The 16,390-nt window shown below is 43.0% G+C and overlaps 2 protein-coding genes across 5 annotated transcripts in view; one reads left to right on the top strand and one right to left on the bottom strand.

The window, feature by feature from the left end:
• The first annotated feature begins 988 nt into the window (after positions 1–988).
• Positions 989–16,390, top strand: part of LOC111249610 (roundabout homolog 3-like) — a 60,142-nt gene continuing 44,740 nt past the window's right edge. Inside the window, exons 1-2 of one of the 2 annotated variants that reach the window (XM_022803685.2) lie at positions 989–1,567; positions 2,046–2,111. The gene's annotated coding sequence lies outside the window, so the exon portion shown is untranslated. The remainder of the gene's footprint in view (positions 1,568–2,045; positions 2,112–16,390) is intronic. The other variant, XM_022803677.2, reaches the window with a different exon arrangement.
• Positions 6,900–9,624, bottom strand: LOC111249619 (WD repeat-containing protein 18-like). Of its 3 annotated transcripts, none has more exons than XM_022803706.2 (4): positions 9,378–9,624; positions 8,912–9,205; positions 7,715–8,484; positions 6,900–7,605 (listed from the first exon to the last, which is right to left on the bottom strand). In XM_022803706.2, the coding sequence occupies exons 2-4, from the start codon at positions 9,082–9,084 to the stop codon at positions 7,376–7,378; spliced, it is 1,173 nt and encodes a 390-aa protein (XP_022659441.1). In that variant the 5' UTR covers positions 9,085–9,205; positions 9,378–9,624; the 3' UTR covers positions 6,900–7,375. The 3 variants fall into 3 exon arrangements, with proteins under 3 accessions (XP_022659441.1, XP_022659433.1, XP_086841869.1); XM_022803698.2 differs by having other exon boundaries at positions 9,359–9,624; XM_086985743.1 differs by having other exon boundaries at positions 8,912–9,624.

Consider the following 16,390-nt stretch of genomic DNA (forward strand, 5'->3'; position numbering starts at 1 on the left):
TGTCAGTATTTTATTCTGTATTGGAAGACACGAAGGACTGTGTGTCATAATTCCACTGATATAGCTGCAGGCCAACTTCACCTTATTATTGAATAGTTGCGCATATATGGGCACAGTATAATTAGAAAGCACATCCTTAGCAAATAAACTCACCCTACTTATGACGAATCTACTCGATTCTAACCGGGTGTAGATCTAATTAGTTTTCTATGAATAGCTCGACTAAGTCGCATGAAGCAGGGGTGCCAGTGGCACTTCCAGACATGCATATGCGTCCCTTAACCATAGAAGGATTTAATTAGGATATTTCCAGTGGCCTAGTCCGGAACACTTGTTAACTCAGGAATCTGTGGGAATGCAGTTACAGACATACATTATATATATATATAGTGAACAAAGGGATTGTTCGAATGATTCTGCATAATCGTGTTAGTTTTCGATTGAGTCAGGGCGTGAAAAAGCCAACGAATGATTGAGGTTTTGGGGAAATTATTATTCATGTGATTGCCAAGACTCAATGCCATGAAAATGAAATAATTCAGAGTTAACCCCATATGTTACCCCCCCCCCCCCATTTTACACCAATTAGGAATAAGGGAACATGTAGAACGACTCGAAGTAGTCGACCTTCGCATGTATATTCCAATATCGATGCTCAGGTTCGTCTAACTATCCTGAACGATACAACGAGCAAACTGTAAGGAGTAAATAGAATCTCAATTGCTTTAGACGATTATTTTCTCAATTGCCACGGTGTTACTGCTAAACCGTCACCACTTGGCCTAGTTGATCTCAGTTAAGAACTCAATGAGCAATTTTTTAGCGTTCGACACAAACGTCCGTCCACTGTGTCTTGTATTTTGCGACTTGAAGCGTTCCTTCTTTTTTTCGAATCAACATTAGCAAGCAACAGTTACTCTCGCCCAATGAGAAAGGGCGTCAGCTTTGCCCTCTCTCACAGGCAACCGCCAGGCGAATGGCCATTGCTTGCGAGTGTCAGAGAATCTTCACCAGTCGGAGGTAGGTTGTGGGCGATTCGTGCGTGCGTCTCCGTTTTAGATGTGCTCCCAGCGGAGTCTCACACGCTGAGTGAAGACTGCTACTGTGGAGTCTATCAGCCGTATGGTTTTCGTTTTATTAACTGTTTAACAACTACAGCCGTTAAAACTCTACAGTTCGTGTGCATATATTGGAATCTACATTGATTCGAGTGTGTCTAGGTTTGTTTTACCTGGTTACATAGTTTTCATCTTCTGTCAATGACTACGTGGATTGTCGTTACAAATGTAAAATTAGGCTAAACGAAGCAGAAATACGAGGAAGTTAAGAAGCGAAGGTTGGTTACGACTTTTAATAAAAACGAAGTTCGCATGGCACTTATGGATTCACTGAAAAATTTCGCTTAAGCAATTTTATGCTTTTTGCCCTGTGAGGATCTTCCGTTTGAAACGTACCTTAAACTTGCAAAGAGAAAAAGGTGTAAAGTGTGCTTGGCAAAACACGATCGGATATTTGTGACAGCGTCAAAGAGATTAGGTCCTGGGTCAATTGCGCATACTTCGAAACGGTAAGTGAGCATTACGTTGTGTTTGATTAAAGTATCGAATTCGTGACGATTCTATTAAATGGGCAACACTCGTTAGCCGTACACATTTCGCACTGCCTGCACAACGTATGACAATAGCAAACAAAGCACGTATACAAAAACAGCCTGTAGAGCAAGTCAGAGTAATTCCCTGTCTATCCACGTAGCAGAATACTTTATTTCAAACGTGCAACAGTGTAAATAGGTGTTTTGATCACTCTATCGCGTATATACTTTCGAAAATCGCTTATAAATATTGAAGTAAATGGATATACTAACAATAAGGAAAGATGATTAAAACGAAGTAGGATTTGTTTCCCATGCTATTATCCTCAAAGTGATAAACTTTACTTGCTGCGCTAGAGAATCCTTTTCTATACAACTACGGATTTAAAAAAAATATTTAGTTAATAGGCGTATTACAAGCATGTCATTTGTCAATTTTTCTATACGTCTTCAGGTTATTTTGGCTGAGTTTGGAATACATGGCTCTTTTGTAACGTCTATCGTGGATTGGAATATTGAGGTGCGCCCTTGCTGGTGCTTACGACTATCAAGACCGAGATCCGAGAGACCCGCCAGTTTGCTTTGAATTACTTTAAAAAATTTTAGAATTAGTTATAGTTTACGTTATTTCGTACGCTAATTTGCCAAGTTTTACTTGATGTTCAGACGATTCTAGACGACGAAAATGGCACCATTGTGCACGTTACTCTATCTTAAGCTAACCATTCCTTGGGATAACTTCTTCTGCAAAAATGACTCTACACTTTGAAGGCCTTTAATTATTTATTTTCTTCTACAAATCTGATCAGGTTCAATTCTGGGAATGACTATTGCTCACCTGACACGAGTATTACGACTCAGTGTAGATAACTCGTAGGCGTTAATGCTTTAGACAAGTTCTTCTTTACTGAGACATGCAAGCAATACTATCTGCGTAAGGCGTATAGGCATATATATAGCGCGATACATACAGACCAAAAACAGCACTACCGACATCAGCTTTGTCGGAAGCTTGATGCGTCGCAGTTACTCTACGACGAACTTCATCATGTTATTTAAATTGCCTACAGGAGTTGCACCGTCAAACCTGACCTGTCGGCAGCAGTAGTGGCGTAGGCTACAGCCAAAACGAAGCGTGGTCTGGGGCGCTTGTTAAGCCTCAGGCCCTCCCGCCGCCCGGCTTACTTGCTTCTCTAGTTCCCCGTTCGTCGCGTTCGATGCCGCGTTGGGTAGCAAACGTCTTGAAATGTAGCTCAACTGCGAAATGCTAGTTGCAGGAAACAGCTTGCTACTGTTGCCGTCGCTGCTGCTGATAGTTTTTCAGGGTAGATTGGGGAGCCGACGCGCTTCACCAAATACGGGAGGAAGGAGTTGAGAGAAGGAGGATCCTTGGTAGAAGGGATGGTGCACGACGAGGGGTTCTGATGGTGTGACTCAAACAGTCATCCTACGGCCCACGGATAGCGGCGTCGAGCGTGAGGGTAGGAAGGACTAACCGGAACAGTCCAGGCGGAAGGCCAGCAGCAGGTACTTTTAGTTTACGGCTTTCGGCGCCACCAAACACCCGCTGCAAGGTCTTTTACGGCCAAATATTAAACTAAGTGACCCAGAGAAGCGGTGGCAACGACGATGGTCGCCGTAGCGCCAAGATTTTATTGTCGTAACTGAAGCCAGCATGCTCTAACCGCTCCGAGAAGCGAGAACGATAGAGCAAAGGGTGGAGTAGCAATGCGGGAAAGCAGCAGGCTTCTATGTTAGATGTGAGGGACAAGATCAGGAGGGGACCACCGCTGAAGAGAACACATGAAAATAATAGGGAGAAAGGACAGGTTTCGTTACGTTTCTATGTGCAGCTGAGGCCGTGTCTACAAACTATACCATAGTAGGTAACTAAACTGTATAAGATAACGCCGATGTTCACGCAGATCTTACTGAAACGGCCAATCATTCCGTTACCATTCTCTTTGCTGCCAGGAGTCAGTTTGTTAGAGGAGAGCGAGGAAGGCAACTACTTCATGCGGCGGTAGGGACGAGGGCATGATGATGACAGTGAAGAACATGGTGTAACAGGAGGAGGTATATCTAGTTGAAACTGATGTAAGATAGCCGTTAAAAGACAGGCAATAACTAAAAGGGTGGATTTGGGGGGAGTCGAGTCAGCGATCGTGTACAGTCGTCACAGGTAGCAGCAACCGTACCAGTTCGAGGAAAATGAGCATGAAAGTTAATCGTGTGAGCTTATTCGACAGCCGCAGATCCACGTTAAAAGCAAGATTGTATTGTATACACATATCTCTACCTCGAGCTGACTCGCAGCTCAATTTCGGTGGATGGCTTAAATTGTAACCTGTGTGTCTGTACGAAAGACGGCTGAAAATATGAACGTGTTCATGATCGTAGACGAAGGCGACGATGCCGCGACGATGGGAATCGTTGATTCTAGATCTGTCGCTCGAGTATATTGCCGACTGAGAAATCACTTCTCGTACCATGTCGAACGTTCGAATCGTCGATGTGGATTGAAAACCAGGTGAACGAATAAAGGTGATGGTACATACGGCATGCGGGCATGAAGCAACAGCAAGCGCCTACTAAGTACCCAAACGCAATACTTAATCAATCGCTGTGAAAATTAGTAAGGTTAAAGAAGCGCACTTCGATACTTCTCAATTCTTGTAACAATAGGCTTGGTATATATTGGTGAAGCCCGCCAACTGATTCACTGACTTTTTTTCATTGTTTGAATGACAAACTCGCCCAGAATCTCAAAGGGAATGGAACATTTGAGCGGAGGGAGTCAGGGACGACTCGCGACTAGACGAAAGAGAAACAAAATGCCCAGTACAAACACAACTTGTAGATAAAACGGCGACACCAACAGCAACGATTCAATAGCTCGCTGAATCGGTACAGGCGAGCAAGTAAAACGGCAACAACGACGACGGCGGGGAGAAACACTGAACGAGAGAGAAAACGGACAAAAACAGCAGCATGGACAATGTATGATATTGCCATAGAAATGTAGGAACATTCATAAAACGACAAATTCTCTTTTCTTCCTCGTCGTTGCATCTGCTACTGAATGAAAGGTAGATGATGTATTTCGATCGAACAAATCCTATTCATCTAGTCCCTCCTACAAGCATTCCCCGACCCGGATAGTCTTCTTCTCCGTTCCTTAAACTCCCCGTCCATAAATCTGCTGCAAGTTGATGTTCCTGTCCGCGTGCCTAGCAACATCCAGGCCATGAATGTGAGGACATGCTCATTCGATCTACAGCTACTCAGCTACCAAACACGTAAACGAGAAGTATACTGTGATGTCTTTGCGTGGGGACCCAAGTCCTTTCTACACAGGAGCGCTACGTCGCTCGATCAGCATTAATGTTACCTTAGGATACGAGTAGCCGAACCAGTGGACACATTATGCTTATGTTATGTCAGGAAGAAGGTGGGAATATGTTCGAGCTTGGAAAAGCCAGGTACTATATATATATATATATATAGCATTTGGTGCTGGTTGTGATAATGATGATCGAATGTCATAAGATAACGACCGAATCAAAAGCTAAAAGAAGCAACGGGCGCCCCTCATTATTGGAGGGAGTAAAATATAAAATCATTTTGAATGACAGTAAATGTTCATGTATAGCATGCAACATTGTATCCTCCCTTTATTGCTATGTATTAGAGAAACGCGGTTTTTTTTAACGGCAAATTTACCCTTTTATACAGCTCATTAGGCTCACAAGAAAACCGTAGCTGTTTTCAAGCTAAGACTCTTTAGAAAGAATCAAGAGTTTTTCTAGGCACACTGCGCCACTACTTAAAAGGATTTTACATAATGTCGAAAGCACTCTACACTGATCGAATTCCTAATATATAAATACGATACGGCCTATGAGTAGAGGGAAAGTGATTGGTCTAATGAATGCAGCGTTTCAGGTTCTCTGAGATGCGCCTGTTCGGTTCTTTTAGTTATATCGTGGACTCCACCAATTGGACTCTCCATCTCAACGACTCTATTTGTCTCCAATGTATCTCGAAGTGGTAACACTGATTTGTTCAAAATCCATAGATGGTGACTGCGTTCGGCCTACCGGCTCCAAACTTGTTTTGCACAACGAAGGTGGAGAGTATATGTTTTCAAAAACGTAAGCGAAAAAACTGTCAAACATTTACAGCGCATATTGAAACGAAAACTAGCACTTCGCGGTAAACTGGAGAATCACTTGTGCTACCACTTGCTGTAAGAGTGAAATACACGTTATACTTTGCTCCCAAATTCAATAGGTCTTATAATTAACTACCCTATCGTTATTTCACAAAACTGTTACGTTCTCAAAATAAATAAAAATGCAAGTCACCGTCTCGTTTTTTTCATCTACACCAGCTATCAAAAAAATACAGGTGATTCTGAATAACATTGTATATCATATGGGAATTCATTTTCCTTATTTTTTTTTTTGTGACGTTCCTGTTACACTACCTATCATTACGTATTCCGTCCTTGCGACTCGGATTCGGATAACGTGAGATAGTTTAATTGGGAATCTACTTAATGAAACGGCGTTGGTCAGTGTCGAAACCGAAGTCAGTGATTTTTATTGTTGTATCTTGAACCGCCAGGCGTTCCCACCACATAGGTAGAGTGTGCGGACGTTGTCCTCAGTTCAACACGACGTTCTTTCGTATTTGCCGCGAGTCTTACGCCCTTGGTATGCCTTCTTCTCGTAAAAATAGAAACAAAACACGAACAAGCTTCAGCAAAATTTTGCACTACGCTTGCCTGAATTTTTTTCACAAAGTAATAGGTCTCGTAATATAATAAGCGGTACTTTGATATAAGGCAACATTTTTCGTAAAGACTTCAGCATAGTAATCTATGCTGTATAGAGAAATATACCTTTCAATAGAAACTTTTAGCAAGCGTTTGTCATGAAACGCTATCGACTACTGGACCTAGTGAACTAGGCTGGAACATTTTGGTAAAAAGATGCTAATGTTTGATCGACTTCGAATTTTGATATGTAACGGATATTGAATGCCCATTATGTAAAATCTGTGAGATTTGACTTCACTGCATATTCGATCTTTCTTTTTTTAATTTTATAGATAGGTGTACTTCTTGTAGGGTTTGCAATTGCTATTACTTAGCCATTTTAATTTCACGTTTTTCTTTCGTTCTTGCGCTAAGATTTTAACTTTGTCCCAGCTATATCCGAAGCAAAATGTACATGATTAGCTAACTTAGGTAGTTATTGCGGTGTCACTTTGACTGCAACTAGCAACAATAAACACACTCGTCTACACTCAAAAATGATAGATTTGAGAACTTTATTATACAGTTTCATTATGAATTTATTTTTCTGTATAGACTCTTGGTTCACTACCTATGTTTGCCGTTGTAAGAAACTATGCATGCATAATATGTAGATATCTAGCATGTTAACGGTGTGGTCTGTTCTTGTTGAAGCTTATATTGAAAATCAGACGATTCTCCCACGTAGACCGCTCCTTTATATGTAAATATCTTAAATAAATACAAGATAATTTTCAGCACGTCGATGAACGTGAATTTCGTTATGCAATAGGAGTGCTCAATATTCCAATAGCTGTCAATATTTTATCATTATTGTGTGCACTGTATGTAAATCTAGGATAAGTGTACAACACTTGTTTCCTTCGCAAAGAGTAAAAAAAAAAAAAAAAAACTAAAAAACACATGGTCTAAAAGATGAGATACATGAAAGTTAGGTAATTGAGAATAATGTCTTTTCTCATCTATAGAATATTGTACAATACAGAAACTATATCGCAATTGGCTGCAGCCAGATTTGCCAGTGAAGTGCGCTCCTCGTTGCTAAGTGGTGCTGCCTGCGCAGCTATGACTTCCTGAGCCGGAACTGTTGATGAGATTTCGTTCCATTCCGAGGGGACCTGTTGATATTCGGGTTCATGGAAGACTTCAGCGAAACTGACGGTACGTTGGAAGTTCTTGACCGGAAGAAGTGCTAAGGATAGAAACAAACACTTTGTGCGTAAGTTTATTTGATATCAAAGAAACTCTTGAGCAGTTAAAGAATATTTAGTATCAGTAAAAAATCATCATAGAAAGCTTACCTTTACTACGGTTCGTCTCCCTGGCGAGTGCATTCGCTGGTAGCAGAGCGATCTTGCAATTCGTTACAGGTCCATCGTGGCGTAATGTCTGGTCAAGGTGACCGTGTGTCGCGTCCCAAAGACGCGCTGTGCAGTCATCACTACCCGATAGCAATAAATGGGCCCAGCAGGACAGACTGCGAACAGGCCCCGAATGTCCAGTGAATTCTAACTCTTCCCCATCGCGTAGCGACATCCGAACAATTTTCCCATCACGGAAGCCAACAAAGACGGCGTCGAGCAATTTGCTTAAAGTTACTGATTCCGCAGGCACTGAAAAATTTTTCTTGAGATCCAACCAACCCGATGAACGAAGATTATGAATAGCGAGCATTCCAGATGTGCTAACGGACGCGATAAGAGAGCCTCGTACAGAGATATCGGTGATCGCCTGAGTGTGATCTTTGAGAACGGTGATCGGCTGTACAGGTTCTCCGTCAGCTAAACGCTCTAAATCGTTCACATTCCATACACAGATACCGCTATCCAGTGAGCCTGATACGATGTGTCGGTCATCTTCTGTAAATTTTACCACTGAGACCAGCTGGTAATGTCCCTGTAATATGCCTAATAGAGTGCCGCCCTGTACGTCCCAGATAAAGAGTTCCTGATCGATACCGGCCACGCAGAACTCTCCACTGGCTGAGATATCCATGGTTCGGACTTTGCCTGGAGCTGCGAATTTCCGATTTACCTGGTTATACTGCCGAAACGACCACAAGCTGAATGCTCTAAAAGTATTTCCAACAGAAAAAAATTTCGACCACACAAATTCTATGACATACAAACAGTAAAATTCGAAAACAGTTTAAAAAAACGGAAGAGAATGGGCTGAACTACAATTCTAAGTAAATGTTAATCATAAATTTGACGGACAAGTCCACTTTATAAATTGGATACCCGACAGAGAATCCAGCTATCTTTTTACGCGTTTTTTTTGAAAGAGAATATTGAGAAATTCGTCCGAAATCCCTACCAGATATACCATGCCCATTACTCAAACATTGTAAGATATTGCCATGATGGTTATTACTACTTCACTATGCAGGAGATATAATTTGAGAGCATATAAAGGATTAGGAAATTCTCGAACAATCAATGTTACATAAAGTATAAATAGTAGAATGGATTGTCAAATAAAAATCTGTAAACACCTACGGCTTATCCCGTTGAGCTGACATGATGTAGTCTCCTTTGACAAAGGACAACGTCCGAGGCTGCGATGCTCCACCTGAATAGGTCGCTAACGGACTCCCGCTCTGAAGGTCCCATACACGTACGTTATAATTACCCGCCCCATCGCAGGTAAAAGCGACTTCTCGGACAGCCATACTAAATCGCGCTGATGGCACACGCTAAGAAATTCTTGACAAATAAACCTCTCTGGGGCCTGTCTTGATCTCCTTGTCGTTTGTTACTACGTGAAAGCGTTCCAGAGCGTTAACTTCACATCTAGAAGGCATGCATACGAGCAAACTTCATCCGTATTAAGAAATCGTAGCGATAATAGATACGCTTTAACCTTAACATCAGCAAATAGCTCTATTTTTTGCCTTTTACAAAATACCACTGTATGTACACTCGAACAAAACTTGAGTCTCCCACCTCCACTTGATGCTCTAACCTCGTTAAAGCAGGTCGAACTATATCCACATCAACTATGACGTCGATTTAATTTATCCTGGGCAAAAAGCAAGCTCAACGCCGTGTATTTTCTGCGAATTCGAATGACACACTCGTATCGTTCTGGTGCACCTCGCTCCACAGAACACAAGCTCAATTACCAAAACAGAACGTGGTCGCCCAATGTTATCGCTGTTCGAGCGGTCGAAAGATGGTGAAGCAGACTGCAACGGACTTGTCGGCGCGAATGGCGCTGCAATCGCTGATGTCGTTCTCAACCTCCTCGCCCACCGTTGCCGACGCTCCGCTATCGATGCTTCCCTCTCCCGCGAAAAAGCGAGCTTTTTATAACAAGATGGCTTATGCAGCATTAATCTGAAGACGCAGGGCACAAAGCGACATGGCTACTGGATCCTTTTGAGTTACACGCGCAGGGAGATTTGGCAATTCAAATACGAAGCAAGCCTATGGATAAGGCGGAGTATTATGTGTAGGTCATTGTTCTGTATGGATTAGTACATCAATAGATGCAAATAGGCGGATATTGCCGTAGGCGCTATATGCGGAAATTTCGCTGGATTAGTTGATAAATATATGTAAATGTCGGATTGTAACTTCTATAACCTTCAATGGTAAAATTATATGTGTACGAAGAGCATCAAACTAGTAAATGAAGAATAATTTGCAAGACGGTACGAGTCATGCAAAATGTTTTGCTAGTATACTTGTTTACCGTTATAAGCAGGTGTAAAAGCGCGGGCTTCTTACAAAATATAAGAACCTTTTCACATACATTGTATAAACTCTAATGCGGGTTCAACGCTGATCAATAAAAATGTAAAACAAGAGCAGCTATTAGAAATTAAAACTAGGAGCTGTTCTGCTCGAATAGTAGATATGTGTAATATTCATAATGATAATAATAAAAAATAAGTATTTCACAAGGCGTCCAAGTTCTACACTGGCGCACATATTTGCGGCAATCGTCTTATTGCAGATTAGCTGATAAGGTCGACTTTTTGCTGGGATCTCTTGATTTAAGAGCCGGAATCCAACTTTTAGTTTGAACATCTAAGCATTATAGATTGGTAGACGAATGCATTACCTCATTCACTGATGAGTCTCAATATATACAGTTAAGCTTTGTGAGCGGGTGATGCCTTCCAGACGAGGAATGGAATAAGAACAGGTTTGTTACATTATCGTTCTTTTTTTTAAAGTGGCGCTTGTAAGTGGTATTCCAGTCGCGAGACTGACTCTTGGCTAGCATACGTAATCTATGATAGAGGTAAATTAATTGACGCGTAAAGATAATAGTAAGTCCTTTAGATTAAAGAAAAACTTAATCAAAAGCGCAGCATATCCTAACGCATATGGGGTTAATGGGTCATATCGTATTTGTGTATGTGGTCATCAGTAGAAAAGGACAAGCAGTTGTGTTTACTGCTGCCTTCGATGGTTCCCTTTCAGTCGTTACCCATTTATCATATTATGCGATACCGCAATGGTACAAAATAGAACTTTAAAAAATTTCGTCAGTAGAATCTAGTTATAGGCAAACTGCGCACACGTGTACGTACAAGCTGTGCGCGCTAGACACACATACGCGCACACTTTTTAGCATAGGTTCCATAATCCGCTTACCGTGGCAACAAACAGTTCAGTAGCAGAAAAGCGGTATAATTTCATTCAATTATACAGTGTGTGAATGCCAATTGTAATCAGTAAAAGTATGACAGTTTCTCGTTAACCTTTTTGAGATGGGGGTATTAGTGAAGGAGGCAAAATGAAGACTTTTTAAATTGATAAAAGTGATGTGCTACTAACTTTATCTCCTGTTTGTTCAGCCTGCTTGTGTTTGCTTTTGGTGCGTCACAAAAACACACATACATCTACGGTTAAGACGGCACGCCTATTGGCTAACCGGTAACCTATAATGTTAACGCAGACCTATAAACACGGCCTGCAGGTGGCTGGACTATAAGCTCTACCTTGTTTTTTTTTTTTTGCGCATCATTCGTGGCCCGACATCGCTGTGTTTTCACTTAGTCGGTCGTTTTTGAAGTTTTTCTCTTGGCCAAAGGAGTTAACATCATCGGCATATAATACTAGCTGTTCTGAGCATGTTGGACCCCAAGCGAATTCTTTCATAATTCGCTTGGGGTCCTTGCAAGAACTCGATACCGTTGGCTATTCATTCAGCCATACCTTTGACAGCTGCTTCACAGTAACTCGTTTTGCTCTGGAGCAGAACTGATCGCCGACATGTGTCGCTTGCAACGGCCATACCATGCAGTGGAGTTAGGAAATGAGCGGGACACGTGTCAGATGTGCAGGGGGTCAGATCCACAGGAAACAGTTCTTTAAGCGTTGAGTTAGTACGATAATAAACTGAAACTCTTCTGAAAGTATCAGTTGCGCACAATTTATCTTGGCTACCCTGTGAGCTCTCGTTTTTACTCGATTGAGGGAGTTCTGTAAAATTGCCTGTTAACCATATACAGCGTTTCCGTCTGCCTTCGGAATTGATAAAGAGAACCACGCATTGATATGCGTGCGAAAGCCAAAACAGATAAACAAGAGAAAAATATAAAGATAGAAGATAGATAAATCTTATCTTTCAAGCAATTGAGAGAAAGTGGGAGATAACAGTGAACAGTAGCTCATTCTCTTTTCTGGTTCGAGTACTCGATTGTTTCCCGCCAGGGATGGCATAATAGACATGTGAGGGGTACCCAGTACAAGTTTCCTATTAGTCTTCAAAATGAGGAAGCGCGTGAGTCTATGTATGGATGTCAGACACTAAATGAAAAGTTGCTTGAGAATTGTCATCCCCCAGTGGGTGGTAGACCGGAGGTGCGTGCATTTCCCATGCACATAGGACTACCCCACAGAGACCGTCTAAGCCAACTGGACAAGCCAGAGAACGAAAAAGACGATTGCTGTTAGTAATTGAATGGGGCAGTCTTCGTTGCTCACACGCTTATTGACTGAGTCGTACGGGCCTTGCTCTATCTTCAAGAATAATACGCGTCTCACTCGCGTCGGCTGAGCCCTGAAAGGGCTGTTGGATGCGGGCTTTCCTCGGCTGCATTCAGGACTGCGTGACGGAAGATCCTCTACAAAGCATTAGACAATTTAGATGGTGTTAGACACCTTCGTGGTTGGTTGATTTCGCTGGACTGAATGTTAGGTTGAGAGAAATGTAGGGTTTGTACGACTGCAATACTGTTGGGGGCCAATAAGGCAGGCAAGCGTGGTTTGTTGGTCTGGGAGCAGAAAGAATTAGTATGAATGATCGCCTGCAGTTAGCCAGCCCCCTTGCTGTGTCGTTTTTCTTCACTGGCTAGTGTTATTAAAGCAGTGGTGCTCGTGACTATGGCGCACTAACTCCTGTGAGGTTCCGTTGGGTTGCTACCGCCGCTACTGCTAACTGGCCATGGGAATGGAAGAAACACAAGTCTCCCTTCCTCTTTGGGTAGGCTATACTCTCACGCATAACCTCTACCGCTTCCCGATTCATGAAGCTGACATGGATATCGTCCAAGGGACTGGATCAGTTCGGGTAGGGCCAAGGAACCCTTTAGGGCGAGACCGTCTCAACAGACGAGGTGGGTCGGCCCGTCCTGTTTGTGGTTAAACCGGTCAAAAGGACGCGGTCGATGAGGAGGTTGAGTAATCGCTGGCTAGAGTGAGTTCACCATTCTTTGGCTGACTGCTGAGAGACAAACTAGTGCCTACTACAGTGGTGTCTAAATGGATAGCCTGAAGTTCTACTTGCAGGCTTTCTGCCACTCGCGTAGTGGGGTGTCAGTATGTTAGTACGGTGGTTGCATGCAGGCTGAATAGGAAACTGATGGCCACGAGCTCCGTCGTCGGTTCACTGTAAGGTGTCGGTTACAGGATGTTAGGTTAAATAATGCTGGGTTGACCGATTCGGTTCGATGTGTTTCACCTATATAACAATAAAGATGATGATGACATTGTTAAAACGAAAACCTATATAGATTCTTATAACTGCTCCTACCATAATTAGAAAATAATGAGTATTTTGTTTTACATAGAGGATTTCGTTATCTAAGATGGGAATGCAGAAGTCCTGAATGGTTCTCAAAAAGTATTCGAACACTGAAATTTGCGTTACTTTAAGGGAACAGTGTAAGACAATACGATATATACTATAAGGGCTATGTAATGTAAGAGCTCTAGAATATGACTTTCTGTTGTATAAAAGACAATATAATGATTTCAAAGTGCCTACGTTAAACACTGTGTGAAGATTAACGTGATTGAATAAATCATGCTGTAAGTAATCTGTAAGAGTAACTAGGATTGATTTATATAGACCAACTAAGGTGTCTTAGGATTTATAAAGACCAACAACACAAAATACTAAGGATGCTCATAAATAATCTATGTACGCTTGAAAACATCTAAAAATTTGGCCTTACAAATTGCATGATAATTACGCCTAGCTACCCAGTTTGGCTATTGGTATTTGCCGATTGACGTCATATGTCAGTAATTAAACACTGTGCTACACCTTGTCGAGTAATAAGCTACGAGAAAAAACCCACAAGGTTTCCTTTTTTCTGCTAGGGGGCGAGAAGCTGCACAGCAAAACAATAGCAGGAAAGGCAGTCATAGAAATACGTAAACAAGAACGATGCCATCAACAGTGGTTACCACAACAGCTGCAGCGGCCGTTTCAATAGTACGGCTTCGTAGAGCCTTTACTTTTCCACTCCATTTTTTTGACACCCCAGGTTGTCCTACGTTGTGTTCTATTTCTTTTTTTTCGCCATCTGCCGTCAGGAAGCAAAATAATTTTAGCGATCCAAGGTTGACAGCCTACTGTCCTTGGCCTTCATTATTGTTCTCACTCGTGCTACCACTGCTACAACGACTGATCGCAGCACCGGGTTGAGCCTAAGTTGCGTCGCACCGTCCCACCACTTGGCTTGGAAAAAGGAGTTTGTGGCTGAAAAGCAGTGCGAAAAAGCGACCACTCCTAAGTTGGCCAGGACCAGGATTGACTAGTCGTTGGATGAAAGCAACTAGAAAAAGTGGAGCCAACTTTTACCAAATTGGGGGATGGGTGTGTGGAAGGATATTGTAGAGGCAACGACGAGGTGGGACGAGGTGTAGGAAAGTGGTTGTTCGCTTAGGTAAAAGCTTGAAGGCTTGGCCGTGATCTCGTCTCAGGGATACTGGGGCCATCTATCTTAGAAGCGCGTTCGGTTCCAGCGTTCCCCGTTTGTTTCCCCCTACATACAAAGAAGAAGAATGGAAGAGGCTCTCGGTCGGTATAGGGTTGCCGAGCGTTCCACTCGAAACGGCGAGGCTTTTCAGCCCTCTTCCTCCCATTCTACATGAGGCTCGCTTTTCTCCAACGCGTTTCTGTGCCCCTTTTTTGACCCGCTTCGTCATCCCCAGCCAGGAGCCAACGAGGCTGAACTTCGTCGGCACACCGACTCGCTCCAGGAAGACCTATTCTGTGTTGCTATAGTGAAACAGCCAGTAGTAGCAGGGTAAAAAGCGACAGCAGTAGTGACGACAGGAGCAGTGGTTTCAGCAGCCTGCGTCAGATCTGCAGCCCGCAGCTTGGATTGGTGCGTTGCGTAGCGCCTTGCGTTGCCTTTTCTTCCCCGGCACGCCAACACCGCAAAGGAGACTGAATAAACAATACGCGTCCTCGATGCCGCCTCCTCCCACGATCATCACTGTTGGTTCTTTTGTGGAAGCCAGACCAGCGACGGCAGACTGAGAAGCGTCATAACTTTTTTGCTACCGCAGTTGGAACAACAGCTGTTGTTATACTATACATCGTGGCCGACGTGTCTATGGATCTCCTATATGTGCGTGAGCACTTCTTGTAAGTAGCACGTGTAACAAGAATGCTTTGCTTGTGGACCACGTATACTGCTTGACTTTCATCAGTTTGGTTAGATCTAAACTGAACATCCTCGGCATCCGTCATGAATATGGCAACTGCAATTTCTAAAATGTGACAGCACAATCATAATTGACGAGTCGTTACGAAGAAGTTGAATGGGCAAATACCAGCCGCATGGCTAACGGATATAGATATCAACTAATAATGGTGAAAACAACATTCTTTGGGGATTAATGAGACTGTCTAATTGCAACATTGTTCAGGAGCGATTAGTGGTACATTTCATACTTCATACTTACTCTCCGGTCCAGCTCCAATCCAGTCCGCGTTCTCCACAATAGGAGCTGTATTACTGGACGGAAAGGAGGGGCCGGGCGGGGACTGATCTCAATGTCACGATGACGAGTGGGGTAACACAGACGACTGAGTGAGTCCTCAACAGCTGGAGCAGTTTAATATTATCATAAAGACATGGACGAAGGCAAAATGCTGTGGCGAACGTCTTAGTTCATCAAACATTGAAGGAGTTTGATAAGATCTTGACGCTTTACCTTTCAGCCCTAACTCCAATACGCTTTTCTCATCCGAACCAGTGGTCGTTACTGACCTACGAAAAGGCCGGAAACTAAGGACGAACATCAAGTATTGTTAGCCAAGCGAGGCTGGCGAACAACTATACGAGAAGCTGCTCTATAACCGAGCAATGAGACAGCATCATTACTAGAATAAAGTGTTGATATAGAAGATGTACCGGCAATAACAGGCGTTGCCGAATGTCATAGAGCTGGCCTCTATCATTACGCCATCGTATGGAACAACCTCCTCGCACTGCTTGTTTTGTACGAATGGGTCGGCATTCGCGCGTTACCATCCCGCTTTCCCTAACGCGAGTTCACCCTCATTATTCAAGCGGATCCACACTTCTAGTTAATCTGACGGCTTCTCCGCGCTCGTAGCCTAGCTCACGAGCTATTGTTCTGTCCATCATTTTTGTTCTTCTTTTTCTGCTGCTTACTGCTGCTTTATGCCACTATCGCTGCTACTGACTCCGCCATAAACCGATCAGTGTCACGTTCTGGGCTCCGTGACTGTTGTTGCGTGCTGGCTTGTATACATTT

Source organism: Varroa destructor, unplaced genomic scaffold, assembly GCF_002443255.2.
Source record: "Varroa destructor unplaced genomic scaffold, Vdes_3.0 BEIS01000001.1, whole genome shotgun sequence".
In the NCBI taxonomy this organism is placed as follows: Eukaryota; Metazoa; Arthropoda; class Arachnida; order Mesostigmata; family Varroidae; genus Varroa; species Varroa destructor.

Excerpts from the sequence above, each read along its gene's own strand:
- LOC111249619 (XM_022803706.2), bottom strand. The coding sequence starts at position 9,084 with ATGGCTGTCCGAGAAGTCGCTTTTACCTGCGATGGGGCGGGTAATTAT. Across the intron at positions 8,485-8,911 it reads TCAGCTCAACGGGATAAGCC|AGCATTCAGCTTGTGGTCGT; the intron begins GTAGGTGTTTAC and ends AAATACTTTTAG. Across the intron at positions 7,606-7,714 it reads GGAGACGAACCGTAGTAAAG|CACTTCTTCCGGTCAAGAAC; the intron begins GTAAGCTTTCTA and ends TTCTATCCTTAG.